Here is a 20,109-nt window from a genome sequence, read left to right on the forward strand (position 1 = left end):
CTTTCCCTTTTTTTACTTCTGTGGACAAGTAAAAGGGTTTATTCAAAAACAAAACAAAACAAAAACCAAAAACATGAACAAAACCCTAAGAAAATATTTTGCCATTTGCCATATAAACTAAACAGACGTACAAGTTCTTTAAATGACTTGAAGAACATTATTGACTCTTGGACTTTGCTTCATTCAAATGTAGGCTTTCTGCCCTTTTTGCATTAACCGGTCCTGTGCCATACATAGAAATGATGCATGAAGCACCTCAAAAACCTTTCAATCAGATACATATCTGTCCACAGGGAGCAAAAAACCCAACGGGAATGTGCCCTGGTAGATATGTCTCCTCCGACAATTAACATCTAGCTTACCCTTTATTCTGGGCTAAGACTCAGCCCATGTAAATATGTTTTGAATTTATGGAAATCTAAAACTGTCTTATTTTTAGGGTTCCTTTTTGACTTCTTGGAGGATGGTTTTTCATGTAAAGGAGAAAATCTTAGCCCTCCTGAGTTTTTCTTAATTTGATTGAAGTCTGGTTTCTTCCAAGTTAAATAGTTCACAGGTCCTAAAGTTAAATTTGGGTTTCAATCTTCAATCCTTTTCCTTTTTGATTTTTAGTGCAATGTTCTTGGAAATAATCTTAAAGATCTGGTGGACAAATACCAACACTATGAAGATGCTTCGTGTGGACTCCTTTCTGGACTCCAGGCTTGTGAGGCCACAGCGAGCAAACACTTATCTGAAGCTATTGCTGTCGACCCCAAAAATCTCCAGAGGCAATTAGAAGAGACCAAGGTAAAAAAGGGAGAGAAAGAAAAAAGAAGAACATCCAATCCTTCAGTAGTCTTATGAAAGGATTCTATTGAGTTGTCAGAAAAGTTATGATGCATTTTTTTTACCTAGAAAAACACATAAAAATACATCATGACTTTCCCAATGACCTAATAGTTTCCTAAACTTTTGTGATCATTTCACCTAGAGTAGGCGAAAAAAAGGATGAGAGAAGTATCCTTTGTGCAGAAAGAGTTACAGCTTTCCTTCTCTATAGGCCATTTAGTTTTCCCATGTATTTTAACTGGTTTGACGTTGCTGTTGTAGCTTGTTACTTGCATCCCCCTCAAACAAAACTCAGTATTCTCTAGGCCACTTACTTTTCTTTATACTTACCTTGTTCGTTGTTTTTCTACTATTGGAATTAAGCTCCATGAGGTCAGGTGTTTTGTCTTTTTTGTGCATAGCTATATTCCCAGCACCTTTAACATTACCTGACCCAGGGTAGATACAAATAAACTGACAGGTGGCAGGGAAGGAGGGATGTCACTGTCATATTCAGAGAGTTCTAAGCAGGATCTGGGTTCCTCTTGAGTGTCTTTGTGATTTATAGAGATATAAACCTCAGTTATTATCCTATAGTCCTCAAAAAGTCTACCTGTTGTTTTAGAAATGCAGGTTTGATGTCAGAATTGCAGAACTGTGGGAGTCTGTCATACTCATGGTGACATAGAGAATCTGATTCTATTTTTATAATTGAACACATATTTTAAAATTCCAATATAAGGGGAGATAACTTTTTATTTCAATTTTAATATGACTAGTAATTCTGAGTTTGAAAGTTTTATTTCTTAAGTCTGTTCTATGGTATTTTTCACAGGTACTTAGCAGTAGTTCATTGTTGGCATTGCTAGTAAGCATGCTCTTGCTAGTTAAACACCTATCTTGCAGAATTTTATTGCATGTTAGTTACAGGGTCAAAGGTCATTGTTACTCTGTTAACAAGGAAAACAGATGTTGTGTATTGGGCAAGCTTAAGGTTGAATGGTGACCTCTAGCTGAAAGAAAGCTCAGTCATACCTGGGTTAAAATGTGGCACGTTAAGGCCAACAAGGGAGAATGCTGTATAAGGGGATAGAAGATAGGATGAGAGGAGGGAAGGACAGAAGAGGACAGGAGGTAAAGAGAGTGGAGAAAACCACTGTGTTTCTGGGCTAGAGAGTCTACCCAGCCCTATAGTGGGCATTACAGATGTGTCCTGGATTGGATTAGCCTTCCCCCGGCTAGCCTCCTTCTTTCGAATGTGCATTTTCAATGCTTGTCCCCACCTCCTTCCACTCTTTTCTACAAATACAGATCTGTCATGAACACATGTCTGACTTTAGGCATAAATCTCAGTGAGTAAAATGAACATACTATAAAGTAGCACCTAGCTGGAGCTATACTTACTTAGCTTACTGCAGTCATTACATAGGTAATTTTTTAAAGAATTACTTTATTTAACTTTATTTATTTATTTATTTTTATTTGACCAGAGAGTGACAGAGTGAGAAAAAGAGAGAGAGAGAGAGAGAGAGGGAGGGAAAATGAGAAAGTAAGCCGCCAGGTCTGGGACTTGAACAGCAGCAGCCATGTGGGAGTCTGGCAACCTTAACCACCATGCCACCTTTTGGCCTTTAAATAGGTATTTTTTTTTTAATTTCAAGAAAAACAGTTTTAGTTTTAATAGATCAAAATCAAAAAATGTTCAGAGAAATTTGTATAAAACTTAGTCAGGAAAAAGGTTAGGATTCATTTCAAATAGTCGGTAGAAGATAACACTGGGCTATAATAACTCTTCAACAATTCAAGAGAAGACAAAAAAATCTTTAAATCTGGAAAGCAAAGCATAGAAGAGAATCAGTAATGTTTTAGTCAAAAATCATTAAGCCTCTTGTAATTAATCTCGCTTCTGTTGAATTTACAGTATTACTGTGGTCTGATCTTTCCATTTAAATTCTGAAAGTTAGCATTCAATGCTATTGATCTTTCTCGACTTGTCCCTCCATTAAGTTGGCCATTCTCTTGGTTGTTTTTTTGTATTCTTATTTCTGTGTGTCTGACTTTAGTTCTCCTGGGATAGCACACCCTTCAGAACTTCTTAGAGAGCTCATTTGGTGTTGGTAAATTCTTTCAGATTTTGTTTATCTGAGAATGGTTTTGTCTTTTCTTCCCATGTGAAGGATAATCTTGCCAGGTATAGTATTCTTGGTTGAAATTGTTTTTCATTTAACACTTTGAATGTATTTCTCCATTCTTTCCTTGCTTGCATTGTTTGCGATGAGAGGTCTGATGTTAGCCTTATGGGATATCCTTTGAAAGTAATTTGACGTTTCTCTCTTGCCAATTTTAGTATCTTGTCTCTGTCTGTGGTTTTGGTCAGCCTGGCTATGATGTGCCTTGGAGAATATCTTCTTGGGTTGATTGTGTGTGGGTTCCTTTGTATTTCTTGAGTCTGGATCTTTGAATGCCTCTCTAGGTTTGGAAAGTTTTCTCTAGGATTTCATGGAATAGACTACCAGTGCCCTTATTAGTTTCTTTAACTTATGCGCTACCAATTATCTAGATGTCTGGGCATTTAATGGTATCTAGTATTACTCATATATTATTCTAATTTGGGGGGGATTATTTTCTCAGTCTTTTTGGTGATTTTTTTCTAGGTCAGAGATTTTGTTTTCAATATTTAACATTCAATCTTTTGCATCATCTAATCTGTTTTTAATACTTTCAAGGGAGGTTTTGATTTTCTGTATTACAGCCTTCATCTCTAACAGTTCCATTTGATTCTTTTTTATGATGCGTATTTCCTCTTTCAGATCATACAAGAACTTCCTCACCTCCTGGAACTCATTTTCTCTTTTCTCCTGCGATTGGCCTATCCTGGCTAGATCTTGGGGTCAGGAGAGTAAAGTCCGGGCAAAAAATCTTCAGTTGTCCTAATCCCTGAAATGGGGCACTCAGAGCTCAAATGTAGATGGCCTGTGTCTATTATTTTTAATATTCTATAGGGCATAAGCAAGAGAGAGAAAGTGAGAAAGCAAGCATCCAGGTCCAGGACTTGAACCATGGTTGGCCATATGGAAGTTCAGCACTTCAACCACCATGCCACCTCTCATCCCTAATTTTTATTTTTATTAACACCATCTTACAGTTTTCTTATAGTAATAATGTAAACATATAAGATCTATAAAAAGTCAGTCTTCTTTACATTTAGCATACTATCTTCTGCCTTTATTATATAATGAATGTAATTTTGGGACACTCAATTAGTTCATTTGACATATTTCTTCCCAATAGTATGTTGTTAGCGCAGTTATAGTGCAGTTATTAGTGCAACTTATTAGTTATGTTGTCCATCATCTGATAACACTGGGCTATAATAACTCTTCAAGATTCTCTCCTATTAGATAAAACAAGAGTTTTAGTTTCATGAGCAGTATAGAAAACAGGATTCTGGGGTTAGGTTAGAGGCCTGGATTTGGAACCAGCTGTAGGGCCAGATTGTGTTGACTGATGATACGGACCTTCTAGGCTTGTGCTGTTCTCTGAGCTAGTGTTAAGTCAGGAAAGTTTTATGAATTGGACAAGCTTTATTGACCCATAGCTTTATAGAAATCATCCTTTTCTTGTCCAGGCAAGGAGACCAAAGTCATAATCTTAACAACATTCCCTGTCACAAATGCTTCTTTTATGTTTTAATTTCGTTGAAATCTATTAAAACAACATGAAGTACTACTATTTCCAGTTTTGTTCTAAAGTAGTACTATAAATTACTGCTTTTGCTAGATTGTAATTTGATCCATGTTAGGAATTGAACATTTTTAACTCTCTTGAATATATCTGGGGAGAGTAAAGACATAGGATATTTTAAAAAGAAAAGGTACAAATGAAGTGCTTCTTTTAAAGTTCATTCCTAAGTTTTAAGATAGTAGGCAGGGCTATGTTTGACATTGGATGTTTTATAGAAGCACAATAGTTTATGTTACGTATTCTTTCACTCAGTAAATATTTGTATGCTGGGCCCATTGTTACATTTTGAGAAGACAAAAAAATGTTAAAACCCTACTTTTGCTATTGATTAAGTTTACTTTCTTAAAAACAAAACAAAACTCATTTTAAGGGAATCGTGTTCTTAATTTTATTTCATCTCTTAAGTAACCATATTATATGAATCAGCTGTCCCTGTCACCTCTATGTCAGTCTGGTTATAAGTAAAGTTCATGTGTGGAGATATTTCTTATACTTTCTGTAACTAAACCTCTGTGAGAATTTCCCAAACAGATCCACTTGAATGGAGATTCTGTGATCTCTTGAAATAATTTATATTCAGATCACATATCTGTCATAATTTGGTGGACCTTTTGACACAGACATGGTCTGATAGTGTGTCATTGCAAATTTCTTGGATTATGAAAAGGAGTTGAGAACATTCTTGTCATTAGCTTTAGACATTTATTTAATTAATAAATAATGCTGAAATAAAGAGGACCATATTAGGTCTCATACCTATTTCTTCATGCATTATTCACTCATTTATTCTAGAAACTTTTATCTATGTCAAGCACTGGGCGAGGCAGTGATAATAGAAAGCTCACTAGGATGAATCCCTAGTTCTTCTGAAGGTTATAATTTGATGGAAGAAACAGATAAATCCAATAAAATTCATAGGGTATTTTTGGAGGACTCCTGGGAGGAGGACTTTGACATCTAGGTGTAAGGAGAGACTTGAGGATCTCCTGAGTATTAAAGGATGAATAAGAGCCAGGCTTAGGATGATGGGATTAGGTTACAGAAAAGGTTGATATGTAGAGAAACCAAGAGTTATTGGGTTCATTGTGAGCAAATAGCTAAGAAATAGCTGTGTTGTTGGATAATTCTGGAATAGGAAGTGAAGAAAGATGAGATTGAAGAGAGAATTAGGGAATAATTTTCACTGGACCTTTTATAGCATTTGGCAGTCTTGGTCTTTATCATGAAGGGAAGCAAGCCACTGAAAGATTTTAAACAGAGGGATGGTGAGTGGTTAGATATGTATTTTATTATTTTTAAATTTTGCTATAGGTCATGTGCCCTTGCTGGAGAGAGAGGCAGGGGAGTGAGAAAGCACCTCCCTACTCCCAGGACATGGGTTGGGGGAGGACCACTCTGCAATTCCTTTTCCTCCATTTTCCTTTTGGGATGTTTCAGCATACATACACATGTACCCAGTAGGCTTTATAAGCCACCGTGTCTGGGATTCCAACTGGGAAGTTGGCCATGTGAGATCTGGCTGCCTTAATCACCATTCTACCTGGCTGGCCCCAGTAAGTATTTTTAGGTAAAACATACTGAGAGTTGGGGACCAGCAGTTAGCATAATGGCTATGTCGCTGGCATCCCACGTAGTTGATTGCAGTTCAAGTCTCAGACCTGGTGGCTTAAACTCATGCTACTTACATGTGCATGAATGCCCAAGATCCCAAGAGGAGAGTGGGGGAGCAGGGACTGTGGCATGGCCATCCCCTCTGGGGGGTGATTTCTCGCTTTCTGTCTTTCTGTCTTTCTCTATCTTTCTGGCGAACGCATGTGCCCTATAGCAAAAACCTCTCCAAAACAAAACAAAACAAAAAAAACATACTGAGAGTTATGTTAGGAAAAACAGCACCGATACAAGTATTATTCTAAGATATTCTTCAGTAAACCACATATAAAGATCAGAAGTCTGATTTAAATTTATAAAATATATCAATGTTTTATATATAAGCATACACACACACATAAAGCATGTAAAATTGTCAGGGCTTTATGATTAATTTGCATGTGAAAAAGGTTTAAGAAGATAGCATCTAGGAGGAGCCTCACTCAGGTTTACTACTTGGGTAGGTAGATGTAACACCAGGGGTAAGTAGCAGCATAGGGAATGAGATGAGTTCAAATAGAGCTGTTTTGAGTTTGAGGTGACTATTCAACACGCAGATGGAAGCATTCAAGAGGCAGACGGAAACCTGGGCCTATGGCCAGGGATGAGTTCACTGGAGTTGGACATATGGAACTTTGAAACTTGCATGCAAGACTAGAAAGGGAACTCGAGTTGTCTTAAGTGAAATAAGCCAAACATAGGGCCTGTGCAGCCAGTCATCTCACGTAGGCAGAGGTCCATCAGGTGTAGGAATTCAGGACCAAGCTTCTGGAAGACTTATCTATGGTTCCTGCTTCTATCTCCTTTCTCCTCATTCCCATTGTTGAACAGCATCTGCTCACTCAAAGAGCCATAGAGACTTCTATTCAGCAAAGGAAAAGACTCTTTAGTCTTTTGATTTACATTATTCTTTCTGAAACAATTGCTATGTTGGTTTTTGCACGTTCTTCCTAGCTTTAAGTTTTTGCACCTTCTTTCTATCCAGTACAGAATTCTAGACCCCTTTGTACCTTTTTCTCCTCCATTCTCCTCGGGATCTTGGGCATGCACGCACACGCGCCCAGTGTGAGTTTAAGCCACCGGGTCCGGGACTTGAACCGCGGTCTTCTATATGGGAATTCAGTGACATATCTAAATGGGAATTCAGTGGAAAAAGCCATTACCCTAACTGCTGGTCCCTGTTTTTTTTTTTTTTTTTTTCTGGAGAGGTTTTTGCTATAGAGCACATACGTTCACCAAAAAGAAAGAGACAGAGACACAGAAAACAAGAAATCACCCCCCACCCATGGGAGATGGCCATGCGTAATCCCTCCTCCTCCATTCTCCTCTCGGGATCTTGGAAATGCATGTGCACACACCTGACATGAGTTTAAACCACTGGGTCCGGGACTCAAACTGCAGTCGACTACATGCGAGTTCAGTGACATAGCCATTATGCCAAATGCTGGTCCCCCATTTATTCCTTCTTAATCACACACCTTTTTCCCCCCCTTTCTCCATCACTTTCATATAAATATTCTCCGGTTCTTTATAATCTCCTTTTCTGGGATTTCTGTGTTTTCTCCCTTAGCAGTCTCCCTTTCAATTCTTTATGTCTAGGTTCTGTTTGGGTTCAGTCTCCTCCAGCTTTACTGTGTCTTTCCGTATGAGGATTCCTGGCAGCACTTTGAAGTCATGAATTCTTTACAGTTAAATTTGCTTTTCCTTTTGTTTACAAATTCTATTACTGAGGCTCAAAATCTTTGGCTATTTCTTTCCTCTCACCTCTTCATGTTGTCTGTTCATGCTCTCTTGAACAGTGCTGTGTAGATGATGAAAATGCTCTTTAGTCTGCTCTGTCCAGTATGGCAGCCAGTACTCACCTGTGGTTACTGAGTACTTGAAATGTGGCCAGTGCAACTGAGGAATTGAATTTTTAATTTTATTTTATTTAAATTGAAAAAAGTCACAAGTAGTATAGTTATTGGCTACCATATCGGAGTGTAGCTTTAGATAATGTTACCAAGTCCTTTGGACTCTTCCCAGCTCCACAACTAATGTCACTTTCTCAGCCAGTACTCACCTGTGGTTACTGAGTACTTGAAATGTGGCCAGTGCAACTGAGGAATTGAATTTTTAATTTTATTTTATTTAAATTGAAAAAAGTCACAAGTAGTATAGTTATTGGCTACCATATCGGAGTGTAGCTTTAGATAATGTTACCAAGTCCTTTGGACTCTTCCCAGCTCCACAACTAATGTCACTTTCTCAGTCCAGACAGACAGAGTAGAGGAGCTGTCTTTAGTACTCAGTCCTCAGTAGTGGTCAGTGCTTTGATACTGCTGAAGTTACCTCCAACTGGTATCTCTGCTTCATTTCTTTCCCCTTTGCGTTTTTCCCAAAATGTGCTACAGGTTTAGCCTGCCTATGGGATAACTCTGAGTCTTTTAACACCTTACTTGAAAACATTGATGAACTCCCCATTGTTACAGGGTAAAATGTAAATTCCTTAGCTGGACAGTTGAGACTTTTCCAGCCCTATTTCCATTTATTCACCCATAGACTTCCTCCAACTGAATGGGACTCTCCCTTTTTCCTGTGGTTTTTCTATCTCCATCTTTGTGTCTTCTGCTCATCTTGGAGAGAAATGTTCTCCTTCTCCATTCCCCCGACCCCCACCACTCTTCCCCTTCCGCTCAGCTCCTTCTCCATTTCTACATGCTCACTTCTGTACTTTCTTCAGGATACATCTCAGTGCCAACACCATTTGACGATCATCATTTCACTTCATATTTATAATAATTCTCAAGTTTCAGTAATTTTTTAAAATTCACCTTTGGCACTTATCACTTAGACTATAAGATTCTCATCAGTAAGTTTCATGTCTTTGTGTGTGTGTGTGTGTGTGTGTGTGTGTGTGTGTGTGTGTAGTTTTACAAAATGTAGCAAGTCTTTTTCAATTTGTTAGGTACTTAAGAATATTTTCGAGGTCCAGCAGGTGGTGTGATAATTAAAGCACTGGGTCCCACATGACCTACTCCTTGGTTCAAGTTCTGGACCCAGCAGCTTAAAAAACATACCAGGTCCATGTACATACATGCCCAGAATCTTGAGAAGAGAATGGAAGAGAAGGGGTTGAAGTATTGCCATCCCTCTGGGGTGTGATTTATCACTTTCCCTCTTCCTCTGTCTTTGTCTTTCTGTGTTGAACACACATACTCCATGGCAAAAATCTAAATTAAAAAATTGTTTTAAAATTGAATTGACAAAATTAAAATGAATTAGAATCAAGGCGAGATCTACTGATAAAGAGGTGTTTGTCTCTTTGCTTGGAGTCAGAAGTAGTCTCCAAAGTTTTTTGTTCTTTGGTGTGTTTTGTTTGTAGTGGGGGTGTTGTAGCGTTCTAAGGTCAAGAGGTAGGCAAATTATTTTGAACATATGCTTGAGAATTTATTTCAAGATTGCATTCATATTATCCAAACTGGTACTTCTTTTGCTAATGCCACTTTATCACTGGTCTTACTCTCAAAACTCTGGCTTGTGTTTAGAGTGATGAAAGATATGGGATGAAAATTTACTCTGCCCAGTTTAACCTTATCTTATTATATGTCATCTTTTTCATTGTGGATTTGTTTGTTTGTTTGTTTTACTGAGCATAACTGAAAAGCATTTCATTATCCAGGCTCTACAAGGACAGATATCGAGTCAGCAGGCTGCTGTCGAAAAACTGAAAAAAACAGCTGAAGTGCTTTTAGATGCCAGAGGATCTTTACTTCCAGCCAAGAATGATATTCAGAAAACACTTGGTAAGATATCAATTTTCTTGTTTCCTGTCTTACAAGTCAATTCTTAAAAAAAAATGTATTCTAATATGTAAGAGAAAATGTTCACTGATATTATTGTGTAGTATTTATGATTTTTTTGGGGGGAGGGCATTGCTGATTTGAGGAGAAGGTATGGTTTTTGGCAGGTTTTTTTTGGAGAGGTTTTTGCTATAGGGCGCGTGAGCTCGCCAGACAGAAAGAGAGAGACATAAAGACAGAAAGCGAGAAATCACCCCTCAGGGGGGATGGTCACGCCGCAATCCCTTCTCCTCCATTCTCTTCCCGGGATCCTGGACATGCACGCACACACGCCTGGTGTGAGTTCTAAGCCACCGGGTCCGGGACGCGAACTGTGGTCGACTACGTGGGAGTCCAGCGACATAGCCATTACGCTAACTGCTGGTTCCCCTGGTTTTTGGCAGTTTTAACAGAATCTTAGGGGTAGGGGCTGTATAGATTGAAAATAATATATTTAACATATGAGTAGAAATTTTATATGAGGATAAGGATGGAATTTTCTTCCTTTAAAACCAATCTATAGAAGGAAAACCTTTTTTCATTCTTACAGATATGCATTTTTGATTGTGTGCCTCTATCAATGATTGATTTTAGCTTGTACCTCTCTAATGAACATATAAATCATATACATGTATTATTATGTATATTATAATTATAAAGCATTAAAGTATCAAGTTTTGAAGTGTAATATCCAAATACAGGTGGAAGTTCTAACATTTTGCCCTTTTATCCCAATGCACAATCTTGTACACTCACATTGGAGATCACTGCTTTAAAGACTTGGGCCGAGGAATTTGAAGGAAAAAGACGTACAGCCACAAAGCTGACATCATGGATCAAGTCTTGCAGCCTGGGGCTTGAAGAACATACCAGGAGCACGTATGTGCACACTCAAAATCCTGAGAGGAGAATGAAGGAGAAGGGATTATGTGGCCATCCCTGGTTTCTCACTTTCTCTCTCTCTCTCTCTCTCTCTCCAAAGAACATATGCACCCTGTAGAAAAAGAAAATTGCTCTTTGAACTTCTCATTGGTCTACAGTGTAGAATGTAGTATATTACAGTGTAGTTTTAGATTCAAGTGAAAAGTAGGCCAGAACGGTTTTGTTTTTAGCATCTTAAACTTTTAAAATTGGAAGTAAAGCTTATCTCATCTGAGATAGGTTAGCCTGTTAAGTTTACTTTTCCATTTTACCTACCTTTAAACTTTTTTTTCTTTTTTAAGAGGGAGATTTTTGCTATAGGGCATGTGCATTCACTGGAGAGACAGAGAGATAGAAAGTGAGAACTCACCCCAGGAAGATGGCCACGCTACAATCCCTTCTCCTACATTTTCCTCTCAGGATTTTGGGCATGCACACACATGTGCCTGGTGTGAGTTTTAAGGCTCTGGGTCCAGGACACAAATAGCAGTTGACTACATGGGAGTCCAGTGATGTAACCACTTTGCCCTCTGCTGGTCCCTAAACTTTTTTTGGGGGGGAAGGGAGAGATTTCTGCTATAGGGCACATGTTCTCACCAGAGAGAAAGAGAGACAGAAGTGATATATCACACCCCCCCCCGAGGGGATAGTCACACCACAGTCCCTTTCTTCCAATCTCCTCTTTGAGATTTTGGGTATGCATGCACATGTGCTCAGCATGAGTTTCAAGCTGCTGGCTCTAGGACTCAAACTGTGGTTGACTCTGTGGGAGTCCAGTGCCTTAACCACTATACCATCTGCTAGCCCCTACCTTTAAAGTTTGAATTAAGTTCTTTTGTGTGTGCTTTAGAAGTATAATCTCAGTTTCCTTCCTTTTAGTAGATTTTCATTGTGTATTTTTTTCATTACATTTGCATCTGCTAATTTCTGTGCATTGAGTACATTTCTTAAATTGTGAAAGATGACAACACTTTGCTTTTGTGTATGTTTGTGTGTAGGAGAGAGAGTGATAATTTTTAATGTAAAGGTTAGTTCTTGATACGTCTTTATAGCTGTGTATTATTTTGAGAATAGCTGTATGTGGTTGGCACCTTTTCCCCCACATAGTTATCAGCATGTATGGCCAATTTAAAATGTCAAATTGAGAACCAGTATGTAATCCAAAGATTAATAAAGTTTACTACTTTTTCATCTTTCTGTTATAACTCTGTTTATGTATTCAAAGATCTCTTTCACATGCAGATGACATACATATGAACTTTTATGGGGACAAAAATTAATTTTTCATTTTCCACAAGCATTTTTATTTATTTTTTTGCTATAGGGCATGTGTGCTCACTGGAGAGAGTTGGTGGGTAAAAGAGTGAGAAATCACCCCCAAGGGCAGAGGGTCACACTGCAGTACTTTCTTTTCCATTCTCCTCTTGAGATTTTGGGCTGCACACACATGCGCCTGGCATGATTTTCAAGTTGCCAGGTCCAGAACTTGAACTGCACAGTTGACCATGAGTAATTCAGCCATCTTAACCCCCACATCATGTGCTGGCCCTCCTTTTTTTAAGGTGGTGTTCTGATTGTACATTATAAGCTTCATCATTTAAGCCTTTTATTATTCTTTCAATTTTTATGTGGAAATGTTATGGGCACAGGAAAGTTTGTGGTTAACATAGCTTGATCTGTTTGGACTAGATGACATTGTTGGGAGATACGATGATCTGTCCAAGTCTGTTAATGAACGAAATGAAAAACTCCAGATAACCCTGACCCGCTCGTTGAGCGTGCAGGATGGCTTGGATGAAATGCTGGACTGGATGGGAAGTGTGGAAAGTTCTCTGAAAGAAGAACAAGGTCAAATGCCCTTAAACTCTACTGCTCTTCAGGATATCATCAGTAAAAACATTGTAAGTGAAATTTTGGAGAGAAATTGAATTTTACCTACAGGTAGTTAAAACAACAACAACAATACAGTTTTATAAGCTCCAGGGATAGATAGATTTAAGACAAATTTAAGGATACAGAAAAAGAGATGTTTTCTGAATTCAACAGAGTGGAAAGTAGTGCTTGTACAAAATCAAATGTGTAAAACAATTTTTCTGTGAATGACTATAGAAAGATCTTTGTATGCTTTTCCATGAATATGACTCATTATAGTGGGCTTTTGCATACATTGAGTCTTATCTTATTTATCATTGCTTCAGCCAGCTGCACAGGAGGGTTAATCAGATCAATCGTGTTATTGTCTAGCCTTTTAAAAATGAGGACCATGGCTAATCCCTAGGCTCCATTAGATCCCAGGGGTTGCTGAGTTGCAGAAATATCCTGACTCTTCTAAGCAACTAGCCAGCTGTTCTCTACTCTCCCTGGAAGAGATTTGAGATGGGATTCTTCAAGGGAGAGATCAAACTTGTCATTCAGTTACAACTGTTAAACCTCTTAGTCACAGGTCATTCTAGCCAAGGTTGTTATGAATAGTAGTTTGCAAAACTGTGGTATTATTTGTAAATATAATTATAAAACATATGTAATATTTCATTTATTTCAGATGTTGGAACAAGATATTGCAGGTCGTCAGAGTAGTATAAATGCCATGAATGAAAAAGTAAAGAAATTTATAGAAACAACAGACCCATCCACTGCATCCTCACTGCAAGCCAAAATGAAGGACCTGTCTGTTCGGTTTTCAGAAGCAAGTCACAAACACAAAGAAAAACTTGCCAAAATAGAGGAGCTGAAAACTAAAGTTGAACTGTTTGAGAACCTCTCAGAAAAGCTCCAAACATTTTTAGAAACTAAAACTCAGGCTCTTACTGAGGCAGATGTACCAGGAAAAGATGTTACTGAATTGTCTCAGTATATGCAGGTTTGTCTTCCTTAAAACTTATGAGGCTGATCAAGTTGGTTTATAGTTAAGGCAAATTAACATAATTATTGGCAGAATTATAATTAGCAATCATTTCAATTGCTTATGCAAAGATCTATGTGCTTCTTCTTTAAAAATCTCAAACTTTATTTCTTCTTGAAGCCTTTGCTCATTGATTAGAAATAAATGCCATTTATCACACATATCATAGATGATATAAATATAATCTATGTGCCAGAACCCTCATAGAGACAGAATATAGACTACATTCTTAATCAAGTAAAGTTTACTGTGTTCTCTTTTTAATACTCTATCACATGGTTATTATATTTAGAGGATTGACTACAGGTAGATTGTGCAATATCTGAATAGAGTCATTTTGATCCCATACATACCTCTGAATGGAATACCATTTGAAGGTCTAGTAGCATCTATATTAACTAAAAATATAAATGCCTTGTAGGAATCATCTTCTGAATTCTTAGAACACAAGAAAGATCTCGAAGTTTTGCATAGTCTCCTGAAGGAGATATCCAGCCATGGCTTACCAGGTGATAAGGCTCTGGTTTTTGAAAAAACAAATAATTTGTTAAAGAAATTCAAGGAAATGGAGGATACTATCAAAGAAAAGTAAGCATCACTTTAAAAATTGTATTTTATTGTACTTATTAGATTGAATTACTTTTACTTATATAGATAATTGAAACAATTTGAAAATTTGAAAGTAAGCATAGAGCTAATTAATAAGTATTTTTATAGTACAACAATTTTTTGCCATTAAAATTAGCTATATTATTTTTTTAAATACATAGAAAAATTTAATAATTCTTAAATAAAGGACAAAAAAATACTAGATAAGAAAAATGGTAGTGGTAGAATATTACTGAAAATGATATAAACTCACTAGTCTCTGAAGCCTTTGGCAAATATCACAGTTTTATTTGAAAAGTCAGAAATAACCTTGAAAGGCTACTTGTGGTTCTTTGTTTCCTGAGATTAATTCAGAAGCTATGACTAAACAGCCTGAACGAATCCAAGCTACTAAGGAAATGAAGACTGAACTCAGATTCATTGAAACCAATGATAATGAGCACACCACTCTCAATAAGCTTTGGGACAGTGAAAGCAACCATGAGAGGGAAGCTCATAGCTATTAGTGTTTATAAGAAAAAAAAAATTAGAAAAGTGTCAAGTAAATACTTAATATTATTGCTTCTTAAGAAACTCGAAAAACAACAACCCAAAACCCACAATTTCAATGTAGTTTTTAATGAATGGCCTTTTTTTGTATAATAGTTTATTAAAGAGTAGCAGATGATACCTGAGTCCATGAAAAAACAAGGTAAGAAATAAGAAAATGAACCTAAGTTGAGCTATAAAGCTATAAAGGGATAAAGCCTTGTGACTAAACTTTTACATTTCTGATCTTATGTTAGTTTAGAATACATATCTAATTTTGCTATGTATTCTATGCTATGTATGTAGAGCAGCCCCCAAACAGAAAATAGTAATTTCTTTATAAGCTACTCTTTATTTTTTTTAGAATTCTCTACCTAAAACTTTTGAGTATGATCTATTTATATAGCTATATTTTGCATCATGTCATGTGATATTTAATTCGCATTGCATAGAAGAAATGTTCTTGGTTTCTTTCAGTGATCTCTAGGTTATTACTTCATTCCAATAGACCCAACTTTAAAACTACGTAATAATAAGAAATTAGCCCCACTTCAGTATATATCTGTCAATATTCCAACAATCACACATGTTACCCACATGCCAAATTAACCATCCTTGTAGTTGTTCATGTGCTGAGCACATGCCCTCTTCCCTAAGCTCAGAAATACCCTTGTATTTACTGTGGAACTTTCTGGGTCACTATATGGGAGGCACCCATTAAAATTTTCTAGTCATTAGGTATCATTTCATTTTGAGAGACTAACTCCTGTACTCTCTGAAGCATTCTGTTTATCCATCCTTTAACATGACTGAAGTACAGTGTAGAAACCACTAGATGGCATTATGTTTTCCTCTTGTCCGTGATTTATTTCCCTTCTGGTTCTGTATCTGCTATCATTAAGTATTATATACAGTAGATCAAAGCTCATTGAATCTAAGTAATATTATAAATGTTTATGTACTCTTAGAGTTTACATAGTATTATTTAGTACAAATATCTATGTGTGGGTTACAGATTTCTTGACTGCATCTATGTTTCTGAAAGTTTTTTATTTACTTATTTATTTTTAATTTGACCAGAGAGAGAGACAGAGAAAGAGAAAAAGTGAGAAAGCAAGCTGCCAGGTCCGGGACTTGAACCATGGTTAACCATGTGGGAGTCTAGGACCTTAGCCAATATGCCATCTGCTGACCCAACTGCTTTTATCTTTATCTGTGAACCTTACATGAGGCAAATAGTTATTCAGTCAGTTTCATTAGCTACTTATGAAACCTTTTCTCGTATATCAAATGGTTTAGAGTGTGTGTAAGAAGTTGGTTGGAGGGGGCTTGTTTTGTTTTTTTTTTTAATATTAGGTCTGATGTAGGAATAATCAGTTGTTAGTAACTAGTCCTTTGCAGCATCTCTTTCTGCTTAGGATCTTGTATAATTTTTGTTTTCTAGAAAAGAAGCTGTGATTTCTTGTCAAGAACAGCTGGATGCTTTTCAAGTCCTTGTTAAATCATTGAAGTCATGGATAAAAGAAACAACAGAAAGTGTCCCCATCGTGCAGCCCTCTTTTGGTGCAGAGGATTTAGGAAAAGCTTTGGAAGAAACGAAGGTGAATCATTATATCTAATACTAGTTTTTCATTTGCCTGGGTCAGTAATGGATGGTTAACAGACTGATGATAGTTTCCTTTGGTCAAATATCATACAAATTAAATTTTCATATATATCCTGTATATTTTAGTGATCATTAGAAATCATGACATGGAGTTTACTGATCCTTTCTAGGAAGAACATAAACCTTTAGTTAATTTGCTTTTTTAAAAAGATGTATAATAAATTTCTGACTGCTCTAGTATCCAAATTTCCTTCCCTCCCATATCTCTACTTCGTTTTAAATTTTTTTGTATAGGTTTAGTATACTTAGTATAGATTTTTGCTATAGGGCGTGTGCACTCGCCAGAAAGACAGAGACAGCGAGACAGAGAGACAGAAAGTGAGAAATCACCCCCCAGGGGACATGGCCATGCCACAGTCCCTTCTCTTCCATTCTTCTCTTGGGATCTTGGGCACACACGCACACGTGCCCAGCATGAGTTTTAAGCCACCAGGTCCGGGACTCGAACCACGGTCAACATGGGAGTCCAGTGACATAGCCATTATGCTAACTGCTGGTCCCTGGTTTCAATTATGTTTGACACCATTTTCAGAGCATTAAATAAAAGAGCCTTCATTTCACTCACTATTTTACTCTACCTTGGATCTATTACAATAAATAGTATTTGAAGATAGAGTTATTTCAAGCCCCTGCACAAATGGTGCACAAGTCTTTTGTCATCTTAAGTCATAAAACTCATGAACAGTTATGACATTTTTTCCACTTGAAATTTGTAGAGGTGTGTGTTTTTAAAAATTCACTAAAATCTTGATGATTAAGACCAACTGTTAAATGGAATTCTGAATTTCCATTTATTTTTATTGTTCCTAGTACATTTCATGTTGTAACTTAGCTATTACCTAGTACAGCTTTATAGACTTACAGTTGACAGTTACTTTGGAACACATGACAGCCACAAATAGCTGGACTTCCACTGTGGCCAGGAGCAGAATGCAGAATGGGCCGTACCCCACTTCTCACTGCTAACAGTGTTAACAGTCATCTGGGCTGTGGGAACAGAGATGATGCCTCTTTTTTCCATCCACCCCCTTACAAATCAGGGCCCACAAGCATTATTGCTTTAAGACATGTCTAAGAAATTGAATTATAATGTACAACTTTGACAATAGTAAGAAGACTGAAAAATAATGTGTTTTTATATCTCAAGAAATTGCAGGAAAAGTGGAGTTTAAAAACACCAGAGATTCAGAAAGTAAAAAACAGCGGGATCTCACTATGTAACCTAGTAAGTGCTGTAACCACCCCTGCGAAGGCAATAGCAGCAGTTAAATCAGGTATGTGTGTTATTTACACCTACAGCAAAAACTGTAAGAATTGGGTTCACTTGCCTTAATTTTACGTGTATTATTGTTTAAATTAACGTATGAGGTGAAAGTGACAAGAAGGGTGGTGTCTATAAACACTAAAACTTGCCATGATAAAATATCTGTACTAATCAAATTTCAAATTCCTCTTACATTTCATTTTATTAAAGATTTCATTGGCTAGGCCTATGGCCTGGTAGTTGAGGGAGCAAGATCTCAAAATGCTAACTGTACTGTTTGAATCCCAGACACAGTGACTTGAGGAAAATGCCAGGTACTTATGTGCGCATGCCCCAAATCCTGACAGGATGGAGAAAAAGAGGAGGGATCGGGGCATAACCATGACCCATTGGCGGGTCATGGTGTTTTCAGCCTCTCTCTTTCTGTCTCTGTCTCCCTGTCTCTCTCTCTGGAGAGCATACATGGCCTCTGGCAATTAAAATTTAAAAATATGAAGTTAAAATGTAGCCAAATCAATATATGACAACAAGGAGCAGTATTCTGGGCAAGAGAGCAGATCAGATTCTAATTTGTTTGCTTCTTAATGCAATGGAGATACTGAAATCTATTTGAAATATTTATATTCTCATTATAATATTGATAAAGAAATGAGTGTGATTTCAGACCAGCTGGTGAAAAGTGGTTAAGGTGGCTAGATCCCACCCACATGGCTGACTGCACAGTTTTAGTGCCCGACTCATAGCTTGTAAAACACACTGGTGTCACTGTGCGCAAAATCCAGAGAGGAGCAGAGAAGAGATTGCAGCATGACCATTCCCCATTCTCCAGAGGTGATTTCTCTCTCTCTTTCTTAGTCTCTTTGGCAAGTGCATGTGCCCTATAGCAAATTGTTTTTAAAAAGAGAGAAAGAAAGAAAGAGAAAATAAAAGATGAAATAAAAGAAAAGAGAAGAGAGAGAGGAGTCTGGTCTCCTGGGAAAGAAAGGAAGGAAACAGGCTCTTTACTGTAGAGTAGACCTCTCTAATTATTATGCATTATGTTAGCCAGCATATCTAAGTCACTAAAAGGGAAGGAGGGGTCACTATTCATTCTAAACTTAAGTTGTGGTTATAGTTTTTTGTTTAAAACACAGAATACCAAGTGTCTCTTAATAAATCTAAAAATAGACAGAAGGCAGCTCTCATTTCTTTACTCTGAGTTTCTGAGCATCTTCTGTGGTTTATCTAGTTTGGCCAGTCCTCCAGCTGCCCCCATTGTGGTGCTGATGTTCCAGCTGGGCCTTCCTCAACCAACCATTTATTCCACTCTATTAATCCCATTTCAAGGAGTACCCATGTTATAGATGGTGTGATGATCTCTGCTCTCTCTCCTAATCTGATTTCCTGAAATGTCAAGTTGTTTCTTCCTTTCTTTTCTTTTCTTTTCTTTTTTTTTTTTAAAGAAAAAGAATTCTCTTGTGGTTTATTTATTTTAATTCCTCATGTCTTTTTTATATTTGCAAAAAGTACAAAGTACTTTTTGTTTGTTTGTTTTATTCTTGGTTAACCACCCAGCATGTTAGGAACTAGTGTTGAGCATTTACAGGATATTTTTATTTCCATCTGAAATGCTATTGTATGTGATTTTTTTTTTTTTTTTTTTACTCAAGGGATACAATTTAAGATTCAGATATTTAAATATTTCTATTTGCTTAGACCTTTTTCTTTTGTGGTTGATTAGGGAAATGTCTTTATTTTTTTTTATTTTTATTTTTTTTTTGGTATCCATAGGTAGTCAATAAACACTGGAATGAGAAAGTCCAATTGATTTTTTTAAATATTCTGATTATACAAAAGGTGCCAGTGATGGATGGTTATATAGTAAAAAAGAAATAATAGTTGCAGCTCATTGACTAACTCCTATGTGCCAGGCCATGGGTTAATTCTTACAGTGGTCTTAAGAATTAGGTATTATTATCCCATTTGATTAGTCTATCTAGTCATACTACTAGTAATTAGTGGGGCTGAGATTTGAATTAAATTTGGTGACTCATACACCGAGGCCTAGGCACTCCTAACCACTGTTCTTTCCCTCTCTGTGTTGCCAGTAATGTGGGTTTAATAACAGAGTTGTTCTTTTTCATTGTAAATCATTCTTCTCCCATTATGCTCATGATAACACTGTGTAACTGTACCAGACGATTTTGAGTCTTCGACT

The 20,109-nt window shown here is 37.0% G+C and overlaps 1 protein-coding gene across 1 annotated transcript in view; it reads left to right on the top strand.

Moving 5' to 3' along the window:
- DST (dystonin) overlaps positions 1 to 20,109 on the top strand; it is a 576,919-nt gene that overhangs the window by 422,102 nt on the left and 134,708 nt on the right. Inside the window, exons 43-49 of the mRNA XM_014588047.2 lie at positions 613 to 789; positions 9,863 to 9,986; positions 12,633 to 12,844; positions 13,486 to 13,803; positions 14,267 to 14,433; positions 16,427 to 16,583; positions 17,796 to 17,922. Coding sequence (XP_014443533.1) covers positions 613 to 789; positions 9,863 to 9,986; positions 12,633 to 12,844; positions 13,486 to 13,803; positions 14,267 to 14,433; positions 16,427 to 16,583; positions 17,796 to 17,922 — 1,282 coding nt within the window. The remainder of the gene's footprint in view (positions 1 to 612; positions 790 to 9,862; positions 9,987 to 12,632; positions 12,845 to 13,485; positions 13,804 to 14,266; positions 14,434 to 16,426; positions 16,584 to 17,795; positions 17,923 to 20,109) is intronic.

The sequence above is a fragment of the Tupaia chinensis genome, unplaced genomic scaffold (assembly GCF_000334495.1).
Source record: "Tupaia chinensis unplaced genomic scaffold, TupChi_1.0 Scaffold000256_1, whole genome shotgun sequence".
Taxonomy (NCBI): domain Eukaryota; kingdom Metazoa; phylum Chordata; class Mammalia; order Scandentia; family Tupaiidae; genus Tupaia; species Tupaia belangeri.